This window comes from Streptopelia decaocto, assembly GCF_964273445.1.
Source record: "Streptopelia decaocto genome assembly, chromosome: 6".
In the NCBI taxonomy this organism is placed as follows: Eukaryota; Metazoa; Chordata; class Aves; order Columbiformes; family Columbidae; genus Streptopelia; species Streptopelia decaocto.
This window is the reverse complement of record NC_138660.1, coordinates 8641618-8656137: the sequence shown is the minus strand read 5'-3', so window position 1 is coordinate 8656137 and position 14520 is coordinate 8641618. Positions and strand designations below refer to the sequence as shown.

Below are 14520 nucleotides of genomic sequence, written 5' to 3'. Positions count from 1 at the left end.
CCCACTCGGAGAGTGAATCCCGGTCCCCGAGGCAGGGCCGTCGCTCACCCGGTTTTGAGCGAGAAAAGCGGTTCCTGGCCCCGCTGGGGAACCGGGGGGTCCCGGGGCGGGCGACTTGGGTCGCACTGGGAGAAGGAAGAGGAAAGGGGCCCGGGCGGGTTTTTGTTTCGGCACGAAGTGTGCGTGGCTCCGGCCGGCAGCGCCGGGGGCGGCGACGCTCCGGTGTCCGGTAACCGAAGCCGCTGCCGGAGCCGCGGAAGCGGGGAGAAACCCCGGCTGGAGAGGAGCTGTCGGTGCCCCCGCCCGGGCGGGGAGCCGTGGGGGCTTTTGTGTGTTCGGAGGCAGTTTTGTGCTCGGCCTTCCGCTGCCGTCGCCCCGCGGTGCCGGGTTTGGGCAGCGGCACCGGGGCGTGACCCTGGGAAGGAGCCCTTCCCCGCTGCCGATTGTTTGGGGGACGTTTCCTCCGGCTTTAGGCTTTTTGGAAAGTTTGGGGAGATTGCTTGTTGTCTGTGTTTCTTTTCATCCTTCCTCCCTAGGATTGGTTTGTTTGTTTGTTTTCCTTTAAAGGGGAAAAAAATTAAAAATGGTTTTTCTTTGTGCGCCATAGGAAACGGAGCTGTGGGCCTGCTCAGTCCATGAGCTCCGGGCTGTACAGGAGCCCCACGGCAGGAGGGGAAGGAGCAGCCTCACTGCACCCAGCCCTCTCGGCATGGAGGCTCCAGAGCACCCGGGCACTGCTGTGTAGGGCAGAGCCCTGAGGAGCCCTCTCTGCTGGAGAGGTGCAGGAGGATGGAGTTGTGGGCAGGGAGCCCAGCGGGGCCCCACGCCTGCGGGCAGCCCCTCGCAACCCACTTCCCATCAGCGGTTTGGGAACCGGGGAAGGAAAGCCAACGTGGGGACTGGCAGCACCGGCGTGCATCACCCAGGGACTGTCCCACCAGTCCCTGGGCAGGCAGGGAGCCCCAGCCTGTCTCCCGCTGCCACCCGAGGATGGAGCGGTGTGAAGAGCCGCATGGAGAGAAAGAAAATAAACAGCTCGTGTTGAGGTGTCACTGGGTTTTCTCAGCTTCCCAAGTGTGCAGAGGGGTCAGGGGCCGAACACACCGCCCAGGGAGATCAGAGCCCAGCTGGGTGCCAACCCCATGGGACTGCTTCGGGGCTGGCTGGCAGCCGCCCAGCATTTTTTGGGGCTGGCCCTGATTCCCCTGAGATTTTCTTTTTTTTTTTTTTTTCCTTTTTTCCTTTCTCCTTCACTCTTGTCTGAGCTGGAGGGAAAGTTGCAGAGGGGCCGGGAAAGGTTTCTGCCTTGCCTAGCATTAGGAAGCCGTTGTTCGCATCGGGCTCAGTTAGCTCCCGCACTTCTGCTGCACTGGGCATTTCTGGCCGCTCGCGATGCTGCTTCCTGATGGGGACTGGCACGTTTGGGCGGTTACTGTAAATCTAGCGTGCACGTTCGTTTGGATATTTTAGTGCTGATCATAAATCTGGCACAGCCATAAATCTGTGCGCACGTCCTGTGGACAACAACGGCAGCGAGCGGTCCCTGGACCCAGCCACCTTGCCGTCCCCTCTGAGGGGACAACGGGCTGCGCTGGCAGCTGGTGCTTGGCTGGGAGTGCAGGGGGCTCCAGGGCTGGACAGTGCTGCCCGTTCCCGGAGGGATGGCGGGGAGTTGGGTTTCTTTACAAGGCCCCACGGGGGTGGAGGGGAAAAGCCGCGCTCGGCAGCAGCTCAGTGAGGGCTTTGTGCTGCCGAGGAGAAAATGGTTTCTCTCCAGATCCTGTAAGTGCGCTGGGTCTGTTTGAAGTCACAATGTGTTTTTCTTCTCCGGTTCAGCAGTCTCCGGGCTGGCTGCAGAAGGAATGTTCTATCTGCGGGCAACAGCAGATCCTTTCTCCCGTGCAGGGGTCGGAGCTGAGGAGTTTGTCCCGACAGGGCTGAGGGAGCAGAGGCCTCGCGGGGAACGGACGTGGTGGAACGGAGCGGGGAGAGCGCTGCGTTCAGAGCCCTCCTCGACCATCTGGGGTTAAAACCCTGGTTTCAAAATGCCCCAGCCCAAGGGAGCGTGGATGTCCGCAGGCTTGTTCTACCCATTGCCCCGGGGGCGTGGGTGGGCTGGGACTGGGACTTGCTGTCTCGCTCCTGCCCCGAGCAGCCTCTCTGGCCCCTGCACTGAGCAGCCTCTCTGGCCCCTGCACTGAGCAGCCTCTCTCTTGCCATGGGACTGTCTTGAAAGTTGGGGTTCCCCGTGAGCTACCCCATGGACCCCCCTACAGAGGCATCTTATTCCTGTGTGCAGCCCTGAGCCGACTCAGGCTCTAGCAAAATACCCAAACTACCCTGAAGCAGGAGGATTTCTAGGGGGGATTTTCCTCATCTGGGCTTTTCCTGTTCACGGCTCCCAGACCCCCGCCGGGCATTACACAGGCTGACTGCGCTCCTCTCTGCACCGGCAGACCCCTGCTTAATTGACCCCTGGACTGGAACTGCCAGGTATTTTCTTGGCAGGGAGATCTGCTTTCTGTTTAATTACTTTTCACTCAAATGGCATGTTTCTCGGCGGGGCGATGGGGGGAAGTTAGCCCTGCTGATTTATTGATGCTTGGGGTAGGACTGCGAGGGAAAGCAGGTCCTGGGGCTTCGCGGTGCTCGCTGGATTCATTAAATCTCTCGTTCTTCACTAAAAGCTCGGTTTGAGGAATCCCGCCCCATCCGAGCTCCCGAGGCGCAGAGGAGAAGGGCTTTCCTTTGTGTCAAGCGGAGCATGCGGAGAGACGGGGAAAGGGAAAACTTGCAGCACCGGGGTCTGTTTTCAGCTCCGTGTTTCTCTCGACATATGGCTCAGTCGGTGAGGCTGCGGCTGCGGGGGCCATGCCTGCCCGGCCCTCGCAATTGGGAATAGCGGCCTCTGGTTTTTAAGGAATGAACCGAAACTCCTTGTTTTGTTGTGATGACTTACTGCGAGAGATATTTGGGGAAACCAGTTTGTTGCATTTTCTTTCCGTGAGCCGTTTGCTGCTGCCACTGGAGCAGGGGAGCTTGGTGTTTAATTAAAACAGCCCGAGCAATCTGAATCACAGACTTGCATGGTTTTTAAATTGTAGCTGTTCCTGTTGTGCTGAGTCAAACTGGTTTGTCGGGATTAAGCGTCTCTGCCTGGGAGCCGCGCTGGGGGAAGGGTGCCGAGGCGGCCCTGGCGTCGGGATCCCGGTTTCTGGCTGGTGGAGGTGGCGGGGTGGGTGCCAGCATCCCCCAGGAAATGGGGACTGTCCCCTGGGCTGTGCTGGACATGGTGGCCACCATCGCCCTGCGCTTCCCCAGGGCTGAAGCCATAACAAGTTGGCATCGCTTTGGGAGCAGGCGCATTCCCAAGCAAAGCATTTGGGGGACAGTGGGGATGGGGGTGCCCCTCCACGGCCATGTAGCTCCTCGCAGGGGCCAGGCACAGATCCATGCCCCCAGGGACAAGCCTGCCATCTTGAAGGCCAGGCAGGCTTTTGCAGTGGCACTCCCACCTGGCTGAGACAGTCCCATTTGAATTCATGTTTTGGTTTTTTGTTTGTGTTTTTTTGTTGTTGCTCAAAAACCAGTCCTGCGCTCAGGCTGGGGCGGGGCTGGTGGCGCGGCATGGCCGTCCCCTCGCGGAGCTGAGCCCCATGCCGGCTCCGTGAGGAGCCCAGCAGGAGCCATTTTGTAGGGTGGGTGGGTGTCCTGCCTGCAGAGGCCAGGTCTGCCACTTGTGGCTCTCGGCCAGTCCTCATCCTCCTGCACTTGGGCTTCGGCATCGCCCACCCTTGGTGCAACCGCGGAGGTTCTGTGGGGTCAAGCTTAGGAGCAGGGCCACATCCCCTTTGCTCAGGGGTGCCATTTCCAGAGGGGCTGCAGCCCTCCCCTGCCACTCGTTTTCCACTCGGCACAGCCAAACCCGCCAGCCCGTGCTCCCCGAGCAGGGATGGAGTCAGCCCAGAGCCGGCTTCGCATGGCCGCCCCTCTGAGGAGGAAGCGGAGCCATCTTGGGAAGAGGCAGGAGCGTGGCGGCTGGGCCAAGCGCCGGCCCCATGGCCGCTCTGCGTGTGCCAGCACGTGCCGGACGGGGGTCCCAGGCTAGGGGGGGATTGTTGGGGAGGGCTCTTTTTATTTTATTTTTGCCCGTCACTAAGCTCCGTGCTGCTGGGGCCTGGTGTTTCTCACGCATGTGGCAGGAGCTGTTGACAAACACCTGTTTCCCGGCCCCCTCCCCAGGAATGCCCCAGGGGCCCCGTGGGGGCTGCCATGCCAGAGAGGGGGGACAGCGGGGACATCCCCTCCCCGGGTCCCTCGCCCCTCCCAGGGGAGCCCTCCCCTAGGGCTTTCCTGCCCAGCAGCAGCTGCGGGGAGCAGGGGGGCATGGATTTGGGCCTCCCTGTTCCTCTCCAAGGTGTGGCTGTCCTGCGAGGCTGCCAAAACCTGTCCCTGGGAGGGGACACCAGTCCATGTTTCCCCCCCTGACCGGTCCTACTTGTCCCTTGGGTGCTCAGCCGCCTGCCCGGCGAGGGCTGGGGTGCGGGAGGGACCCCGTGGGGCGAGCGGGGAGGGGGGGCACTCGGCCGGCGTGCACGCACACGCAGCGTGCGATCCAAGGCCTTTTTTTTATTAATGAGAAAAATGTGCAGGGCTTGAACGATCGCCAGGAACAGATTTATTCTAGTTCCCCAGAAATTAAACTGAAATGAAGGAGCGAGTCAGCCCGGCCCGGCACCCCCTCCTGACTCTGTGCTTGTTTTAACTCTGGAAGAATCTGACTTTGAGGGTGGGGGAGGCAGGGAAGGAGGGGCGATATTTGGGTTTAAGCAGTTCCAGATGGGCTCGGTGCACGAGGAGAGCCGAGGAAGCGAGTGGAGAGCAGCGCGGAGATTTGGGTAACTGCCCCAGGCAGGAGAGAGGAGGGAGATCTTGGCAGAAACTCCCACTCGGCTCTGCCGGGATGGGTTGGAGCTTGGCAGCCGAGCCGCCTGTCTGTGGGGCGAACCTTTGGATGTGCAGCCAGTAACCTTTTTTGGGGAGGGGGTTGATTGTTGAGTTTTTTGGTTTTGTTTTCTTTTTGATGTGTTGTTGGGGTTTTTTTGTTTTGGTTGGTTTGTTTGTTTGTTTTTTAATATCATTACTCCTTCCCTGGGCTCTTTCCAAAAGTACACCCTGGGAAAAAAAATGGAGCTGGAGGGGGGAGAGGGGCCTTTTGGAGCTCAGCCTGACACAAATGGTTGCCCTGGGGAGGCAGACCTGCAGCCCCGATCGTGTTCCCTTCCTTCCCCCGGGGACTTTGGGGCTCTCCCTCAGCCCGCGCCAGCCTGGCTCGGTGGCCCCATGGGGACACTTGCCCCGTGAAGCCACAGGGCGATGGGGCCTCAGAGGGAGGCGTCAGGAGTGTCCCCGTCACAGCGGGGCCTGGAAACGAAGGTGGTTTTGTGAGATGATTTCCTGCCTACGTCCCGGTCGATGGCATTCGCAGCTCGAACAGGTCTGGCGTCTTCCGATCGGATGAGTTATTTATGTGGCAGCAGAGGGTGGCTACATGGCCATTCCTGCTGGGGATGATGACCTATAAATCTCTTCTGCCTGCTCGGCGTGGCTAGTCACGTTGTCCTATGGTAGCCCATGGCGAGGAGCTGCAGTGGGCAGCCCCTTCCCCCGGGCCAGGCAGGGACATGCCTGTCCCAAGCAGGCAGCAGTTGTTTTCAGGCCAGCAGTGTGTCTGGCAGCAGGCAGGGCTGCGAGGCCGTTCCTGGGGTCTGTCTATTCCCCTTGCCCACAGCCCGGCAGAGCAAAAACGGCTTTTCACCCTGAGCGAGCCGAAGCAGCAAGTGCCGGGGCACATCCACCACGTGGGCAGGGATGGCAGCTCTGAGCTGACCCCGCCGTGGCCCACTGGGCTCTGACATCCGAAATCCCTGTAGTATTAATAGAACAGTAATTGCAGTGCCGGGCTGGACTCGGGCAGCTGGCTCGTGTCCTCTCCCGGTGTCGGTGCAGCCTTTCTGCGGGACCAGGGCCTGGCAGCAGGACCTGGCAGGGCTCGGGCAGCGGGCTGCACGTGTCCTTGGCGTGCGATTGCAGGGCAGGAGGCTGCCGTCCTGCAAAAGCTCTGAGTACCGTGCTTTGGAGGGGGTGCAGCGTGGGTGCCAGTGGGCGCTGGGGCCTGGCTTGGCACAGCCCAGCTTGGTGGCAGAAATCTGCCCTCCCCAGCTCGACACGGTTGCGTGACAGGGAGGAAGCGACCTCCCGTCCCTCCCTGCATCCCAGGCGCTGCCACTTGAGCTGCTTTTGGCAGAGCTGGCACCTGTCCTCTCTCACATGCTTCAGTCTGTCTCGCGGCCGTCAGGAAACAGCTCCAGCAAGGAGCACGCAGCCGGAAAACCCTCTTCAGCCAGTTAGTGACCAACAGTTGGGCGACGGGCAGGGCCGTAGGGAGGGAGCGCTCCTGTCCCCCTCCATCCTGCATGCCAGGCAGCTCCCGGTCATCCAGGAGCTGAATCAGCCCATCTAGAAGGTGCAGGGCATTGGGGTCGGATGGGGGGACTGTGAGGGAGATGCACCGGGTGATGACTCTGAGTCACGGAACTGTCTCCCTGCCTGAGGTTGTTATACCCCAGTGCGGGTGTGGGATTGGGAAATGGAGGACGCATCCTTGGAGCATCCTTGGAATTGGCATCTCAGGCTCTGCTGCAACTTTACCATGGTGCTAATGGAGCTGGGACCAACAATGGTGCCAGGACCAATGGTGCTGCCCATCCTTGGCCAGGCTCTCCGGGGCAGGGACTCCTGCCCTTGTGTGTGCATGTGTGGTGCGTACAAAGGGGCCTTAATCTCAGTTGGGGCCTCTGGGCCCTGCCATAATGCAGAAATAATGAGTCTATTATTAAGTGCCCACAGTACTTCTTCACTCCGGTGGCTCGCCTCCAGCAGCAGGCAGAACCTGCCCCGCTTGAAGTGGATGTGTCATCATTTGCCTCAGCAAATCCGATCCCCTTTGATGATGGGCCAAACGCCCTTGGCACGAAGGGCCACAGCTGTGATACAGGCCCCATTTTTTTTTTTTTTCCCCCTCTTCCCTTTGTTCCCAGTTCATGTGCAAGTTGTCAGCTCACCCCAGAGCCCAGGGCAAGCGTGTGTTGGTGGGCATGGGCAGTCCAAGCCCCCCATATCCCCCCAGACAGGACCGGTGTGGGGGTCAGCTCCCACGGTGGCCCCGTGTCTCCTGCATGAGTGCTGGGGAGCAGCAGGCGCCCTGCTCGGCGTAAGGACGGGTTCCCAGCGTGGGCGGCCATAGGGAGCACTCCAGCCCTTCCCTTGGGCAGAACCGCACCGCCCCTGGCCTGCCTGGCCTGACAGCTGGGGAGGGCGAGGGTGGGACCCCTCGTGGCCCTCCAGCCTTGCGAGGGACACTCAGGCATGCGGGGGTCCCCAGGAGAGCCGGGATTCCCCGGGGGGTGCTGAGCTGCACTGTGTGCCGGCAGTGCTGCCGGTCCCGTCCCTGCAGAGGGAGCTGGCAGACAGCATCTGCCGGCACCTTTGCCAGGCTCCCAAACCCCGTGCCCGGCACCTCCGCCGTGGGTGCCCGCTGCCCACCCTGGGTGCTGGCAGCCCTGTGGGTGCCCTGCCTGCCTCCCTCCCTGGCTGCAGGCTTCCTCGCTGCTTTCCTGGCTCTCACCTGTATTAGCGAGAGACTCCCTTCCCTGCAGGGCAGCTCAGGCACAAGGGGCTTCTGCATGCTGAAACCTCCCAGAACAACGGCTCCAAAGCTGCCGTCCATGGGGTTCCCCATCCACGGAGCATATGCTCTGCCGTGGGGTGAGTGGGACACAAGTGCTTTACCCTTGCAGGCAGAGAATCCCCTGGCCTCAGAGCAGGTCCGTCCCCTGCCCAGGAGGAGGGCAGCCACGGGGTTTGGCTGGGGCAGAGAGGGAATGACCCTCTGGGAGGAGGAGGAGGGAGCCAGGTGGGCAGCACGCTGCAGGAAAATGCATCACGGGGTCTCCCAGACTTGAAGCTGGTGCGGGGCGCTCTGTGTGGCTCAGCTTTTGTGTACGCGAAACGCTCGTCAGCGGGAAAAGTGCAACCTCAGGTTCTCTCCCACAGGCAGCTCTTTGTTCCCAGATAAAGGACCTTACACCAAAGGCCCTTTATGCCACTGCTCAGAACGGTGCCGGGATTAATTGTACCAATAGGTGCTTGAATGGGGAGCACGCAAGACCACTCGCTCCTGCTGTAATTATCTCCAAAACCGAGGAGGAAATTAAAAATGTGTGGGGAGATGCCCCTTTTGGTGGCTTTTCGACTAGCAGGCAGTCACCAAGACTGAAAGTCCATCCCTAAACGAGCTGCTTTTCCTACCAGAGGAGCATGGCACGGTGGCAAGGGGGAGAGGCATCTGGCAGTTGCTGTGGTGGAAGCCAAGCCATGTCCTGGGGCAAATGGCTCAGCCCTCGGTGTAGGCTACAGGATCTTGGCGTGGGGCAAGCGGTCCAGCCTGGCCATACAACCAAGCCATTCGCCCCACACCGGGCTCCTGCAGACATGGTGCGGAGTTTTGCATGGCTGCCGGAGAGCATGGACACGTTGCAGAACAGGTTTCTCTGTTTGTGGCAAGGCTGCGTGGGCGTCTTTACTAACTTTCCTCCCTTGCCTTCTTCCAGGATTCTCTGGACTTGCATGAGCTGCCTTCTCCTCGTCAGGGCGAGGAGCTGGCGTCCTACCTTGCCAGCGCATCCTGATAAAAGCTGGCAGTCCCCATGTTCAAAGGCAAGAGTGTTCAAATCGGAGCCGGTTGGTGGAGACGATTGAGTCTTCCCCAGCGGCTTCATCTTGAAGGAATTTTGATTTCTCCCCCCCCCTTTCTGGCTCAGCCGTCGCTGCCGTGCACGTCTGCCGCTCAGCAGCGCGAGACGGGCTCTCTGGGCCTCTTAGAGGGGGGAGTTCAAACGTTTTCACTGGCCTCAGACCATGCACACCACATTCCTGAGCCCCTGTGTGGGGAGGAAGAGGTCCCCAGCTCCAGATGGGTCCTCGCCAGGGCTTCAAACACTTGCCGAACTGCTGGGGACTCTGCAGAGGTGACAGGAGAGCTGCTGGCAGGGGAACCTTGGTTTTTGTAGCTCAGGGTACATGTGGAAGGAGATTTTTGCAGGGCAAGGAGGAGGCAGCTAAAGTAATGTGCGTAGCCCCGTCCAAGGAGTGAGACTCTTTCCCTGTCCTAGGATTCAACTCTGCCCTGGAAGTCCTGCTTTATGTGGGGTTGACTGTGCCCTGCTGCCCTCGCTGGAGCACAGTGAGGCTCCTGCTGCATCCCTTGCCTTTGCCCAGCTGAACGTAAGGAGAGGACAACTCCCCAGCACTGCAGACAGAGATAAAGCAAGCCTTAGGGTGACTTCCCCAAGCTGGTGAAATTGGGAGCCAATTTCCCGTTGACTAATGGAACCAGGCTCTCGCTGTGGCATGTGGGATTGAGGTGACTTTGACTCACTGCTTGGCCAGCCCTGATTCCATTCACGTCCCTGTAGAGCACCTGCAAACCTGAACTGAGCCGGGAAACTGCCCATGCTGCCTCTGAACCCATCTCTGACACCATGTGCTGGAGGAAAGAAGCAGCCGGATACTCCCAAACCACCAAAATCTGGTGCTTGCCCATCTCCCCAGCCCTACTGGCCCATGCCCTTTTGTGGGCTCCAGTGCTTAGCATGCCCTGGTGTTTGCTGGAGGAAAGACAAAGGTTTGGTGCCAGGATGCTGTGAGATTGCAGGAGCAGCTTTAAGGGTAGAGAGGGGTTTCTGTGGCTTGGCTGCGGTCAGCTTTGCTCAACACAGTGGCCCTAGGACCAGGCAGCACAGCAGCCCGTGGGGCCGTCTGTCCATGACTGTCATGGGTGGTGGGCTGCGAAGGGCTGGGGAGCTCCCCTGACCCCACCTGGCCCCTCTTGATCCCGTGGCTGCAGGGAAGCCCCACTGCCCTCCATGCTTGGCCTGTTTCCTTTAGCTGAGTTGCTCAGTGATTTTGTTTTTATTGTTTCCCTCCCTGCTCTCTGTGTGGTTTACATGGCTCTTGCGCCAGCGGCCAGCTTGGCTCTGTCAGTTTTTTTTCCATCCTCTGCCGGTCAGATGGCAGATGCTGCCAAATTAGGATGCAGGCAGTGAGCCTCCTGTCCGAGCTGTGTGTCTGCCCCAGGCCGGTACTGGTGGGGACAGCTGCCCGTCCACCCTGTTCTGCAGCCAGGCCAGCATGGAAAGGACTGTCTGCGTGGGGCTGGCAGGGGAGTTCAGCACACCCTGGGCAGATTTGGGGAGCACAGCTCCCCTCCCACCCCAGGAGCAGGGGTGCCCAAAGGGTCAGGTCCAACTTGGCTCTGCCGTGACTGGATCCTTGTGCTGCCCTGCTCATGGCACACCCCGTCCCCCAGATCCTTGTGTCCCCATCTCCCCAGCCTGACACTCCGCCATAGTTGCTCATCCACGCCAGCCCCATCCCTGAGCACACAGCTCACCCTTCCCCGCACCTCCCGCCAGCTCCAGCCCTCCCGTAGAAACACCCCCCAGCTGCCGGACCCGTGCGGGGTCTCTGCTCTGGGACTTGGCAGCCCGGCGCTGTCAGCACCGAGCACACGCTTGGCTCTGCTCCGCCGCCAGCACGGCGTGCCCGGGCCCCCGCCGGCACCACCGTGTCCTTATTAGGACAGGACCCGTCCCTTGGAGGGGTGCGGGTGGCCCTGCCTGACAACCCGCTCCCCCATGGTCCGGCACCAGGGGAGCCACGCCAGTGCAAGAGTCTGGGGAGCGCGGCAGCATCTCGGGGATGTCTTGTGGCTGTGCACAGCTGCACTTGTGCCCTTGTTGGCGGTCAGTAGCGGATGCTGTGGAGAAGGGGAGGGGAGCAGGATGGTGGTTTGCGGCATCCCATGGGCAGGTGGTGCTTTGGGACTGGGCAGAGGCTGCCCCATGGATGCCCAACCCTGTCCTGTGCATGCCATGCCCTGGCCCTCCTGACGTTGTTGTCACGAGTCCCCTTGCATTACCTGTTTGGCAGAGGGCTCCTTCCTTTTCTCCCTTTGTTTTTGGCAGTGCCCTTAGTTTGTGTTTTTGAGAAACAGCAAATGACTACTGCCCAATAACCACCTCTCTGCTCCTGTCTGCAAAAAAGAGCCAGTGTCATTTTGTCCTTCCTGCTACATATGTTGTCCCCCTGACCCTCTTCCCGCCTAGGGAGCTAGCACCATGCGGGGTTTTCCTTGCTCTGTCCCCAGTGCCGTGTCTGCTGCCAGTGCCACCAGCCTGCGGCAGGACTGTGTTTATGTTTGCTCCATGTGTGCAGCCAGGGGCAGGCTCACCGGCCAGGCTGGGATCCCGGCAAACAGCGAGATGTGTCGGATAGCCCACGTGTCTCCAAATGTGCTTGTTTATCTGTGCTGCAGTGGCCCTTGTAGCCTGTGCTGCTGGCCCGTCTGTGGGTGGTGGCTCGGGAGCTGCTGACGGGTCTCCCCGGGGTGGGACGCTGGAGGAAGGTGTTTACCTCCAGCCAGGCTCCATCCAAAACCCCGCGACACGTGAGCATTTCCTTCCTCCTCCACGCTTCCTCCCTGGCCCCATCAGCCTGTGGTTATCCTGGGGTGGAAGGAAAGAAGCTGAGGCTCCTGGGGCTCGGCCATGGTGCCTGGCATAGCTGAGCTGCCCCGGCATGTCCTGTGCCCCAGACGTTGGGAGCGAGCAGCTCCCAGTCCGCTGCCAGCTCTGGGGGCGGGAGACAGCCGTGGCTCCCTGCCCTGTGTCTCAGGGCTGGGTGGGCTGAGGGATGGATGGATGGATGGACAGCCTTGGGAGCTGTGCAGGGTCTGGGATGGGGCTGTGCTTGCAGCCCGGTGATGCCCTCAGCAGGGAGGCATTTTGGAGCTGGTCCTGGGTCCTGCTTGGGGCTGGCGCTGGAGCCCCTCTGAGCACACCAGGGTCTGCAGTGGGCTGCCCAGCTCTGGTGCTTTCACTCCCCCCCTTGCCCTAGACCTCCATGGGCAGGAGAGGCCCCTGGGGGTGCCTGCTTCCCACCAAACAGCCTACATGGAGTGGACAGCATCCATGGAGTGAGGGTTGCGGAGCCAGTAGCCCACAGAGGGGCCATTGGCACCAGAGCATCATTGTACTCAGTGCGTTTCGCTCCCGGTTTTTGCGCGTGGTGCTTGCACGGAGCTGCACGGCTCTTCCCGGGATTAGCGACAGCTGCCTGCAATTGCAGCTCTTCCCAGACAAGCGTCTCGCTCCCCCAAGGCTGGGGCTGGGGCTGTTTGGGGAATGCTGCCGGGGTGGTTTGTCTTGTAGTCTGCTCCAGGAATGTTGGCCAGACGGTCAAATTCTTCTCCCCTCTTGTAAAATGAGTGATGTGGGGCGTCTCTGGGAGAGCAGCCTGCCAGTCCCTCCTCCTCTGGATAAACCTGCCTGGCCCGCACCGCCCTGTCATGGGAACAGGCCCTTTCAACCCCAGCCACAGTAAATACGCGCCCTGCCAAAGTGAAGGGGGAGGGTGCGGACAGGGGCACCCGGTTTCCCTCCTCTGGCACCCCCTGTGCTGGCCACGCTGGTGGCCGGGGTTGGCAGCCCGTCCCCCCCTCGCCACCTGGCCAGCTCCTTGTCCTGCTGTTTCCCTGCTCAGGCACAGCTCTCTGGGGACAGCTCGCTCTTCCTGTTCTCCTGACGGGAGAAGAGAAATCTGGAGTCTGTCTGTGCTGCTCCCTCCTCCTCCCACCATGTCTCACCCCCCAAGTTGCTGTTTTCCACAGAAATGTCAGTCTCGGCTCTCCTCTCCCCCACTCCTCCTGTGTTTTTTTTCCCCTCTAATCTTGGCCTTCGTCTCCAATTACTTCTTTCTCTCCTCCCTCTCTCTCCAGAGACCCTGATGGACACGAAGTGGGTGACCTCTGAGTTGCAATGGACAACTCATCCGGAGACGGGGGTAAGTCTGGAGCCAGCCCCAGTCCCAACCTCCGAAGGGCACAGCTGGCCCCAGCCCCATGGGTATCGCGGCTGCTCGCCAGTGCCTTTGCAGAGCTGGCTGCATCTTCCTCCTTCCCTCCCGTGCTTATCCTCTCACCTCATGAAACCACCTCTTCCTGACTCTGTGCTGGCAGAGCAGGAGCACTGTGGTCCCTGGCCGGGGTTGCTCTTAGTCACCATGATGACCAGGAGGGTTGGGATGGGTAGAGGTGCAGCTGCTTCTCTTCCCTGTTGACTATTGCCCAGTCCCCTCACCCTGTGCCGTTTGCAATGTGTCCGTGCCGCGGATCTCCCTGGCTGGGGGTCTAACCTGCTCCCTCTCACTTGCAGTGGGAAGAAGTCAGCGGTTACGATGAGGCCATGAACCCCATCCGCACGTACCAGGTGTGCAACGTGCGGGAGGCCAACCAGAACAACTGGCTTCGCACCAAGTTCATCCACCGCCAGGACGTTCAGCGTGTCTACGTGGAGCTCAAGTTCACTGTGCGGGACTGCAACAGCATCCCGAACATCCCCGGCTCCTGCAAAGAGACTTTCAACCTCTTCTATTATGAGTCGGATACTGATTCTGCCTCTGCAAATAGCCCTTTCTGGATGGAGAACCCCTATATCAAAGTGGATACAATTGCCCCAGATGAGAGCTTCTCCAAACTGGAGTCTGGCCGCGTGAACACCAAGGTGCGCAGCTTTGGCCCTCTCTCCAAAAATGGCTTTTACCTGGCCTTCCAGGACCTGGGAGCCTGCATGTCCCTCATCTCCGTCCGGGCTTTCTACAAGAAATGCTCCAACACAATTGCTGGCTTTGCTATTTTCCCGGAGACTTTAACTGGGGCCGAGCCCACTTCTCTGGTCATCGCACCGGGCACCTGCATCCCCAACGCAGTGGAGGTGTCCGTACCCCTGAAGCTGTACTGCAATGGGGACGGTGAGTGGATGGTACCTGTGGGAGCATGTACGTGTGCTGCTGGATACGAGCCGACCATGAAGGATACTCAGTGCCAAGGTACGTGTGTTGCGGTGTGACCGTGGCCCTTTTCCCCGCAGACGCGGTGATGTGGAAAAGGTGGTTTTGCGTTGAGCTTGGTCTGTTTTCAGAGGTTTGGGAGCTGGGCAGGCTCCCTGAGGAGGGAGCAGGGTGGTATCTCAGAGGACTGGTCCACAACTTGACTTGGCATCTGGAAACCTTAAAGCCTTGGTGGTCCAGGCTGGCGCGGTGTCTGCTGTGACACACTGGTTACCATCCGCCAGTGCTGTCTTCTGCAGGATGTGTCTCCTCACCAGGAGCCGCATCTCAAGGCACAGTCCTCAGCATGAATCCAGCATGTTTAATCCCCTGAGCAGTACCAAAACCTCCCTCTCTGCTTCCTTGCCATGTCCAGCGTCTCCCCTCTCTCTCTCCTGCGGTGCTCATGGCTGGGGCGAGCAGTTGTTCCAGGCAAGCGTGATTTCCTGCTGCTTGTGTGGAGGCACTTGGAATCCCCGGTGGCGAGCGGGGCCCCGCAGCGCTGACTGCGGG

The 14520-nt window shown here is 60.4% G+C and overlaps 1 protein-coding gene across 2 annotated transcripts in view; it reads left to right on the top strand.

The window, feature by feature from the left end:
- EPHB3 (EPH receptor B3) overlaps positions 1 to 14520 on the top strand; it is a 28201-nt gene that overhangs the window by 818 nt on the left and 12863 nt on the right. For both annotated transcript variants that reach the window (XM_082055084.1, XM_082055083.1), the window contains exons 2-3: positions 12899 to 12963; positions 13335 to 14007. In XM_082055084.1, the coding sequence (XP_081911210.1) occupies positions 12899 to 12963; positions 13335 to 14007 (738 nt within the window). The remainder of the gene's footprint in view (positions 1 to 12898; positions 12964 to 13334; positions 14008 to 14520) is intronic.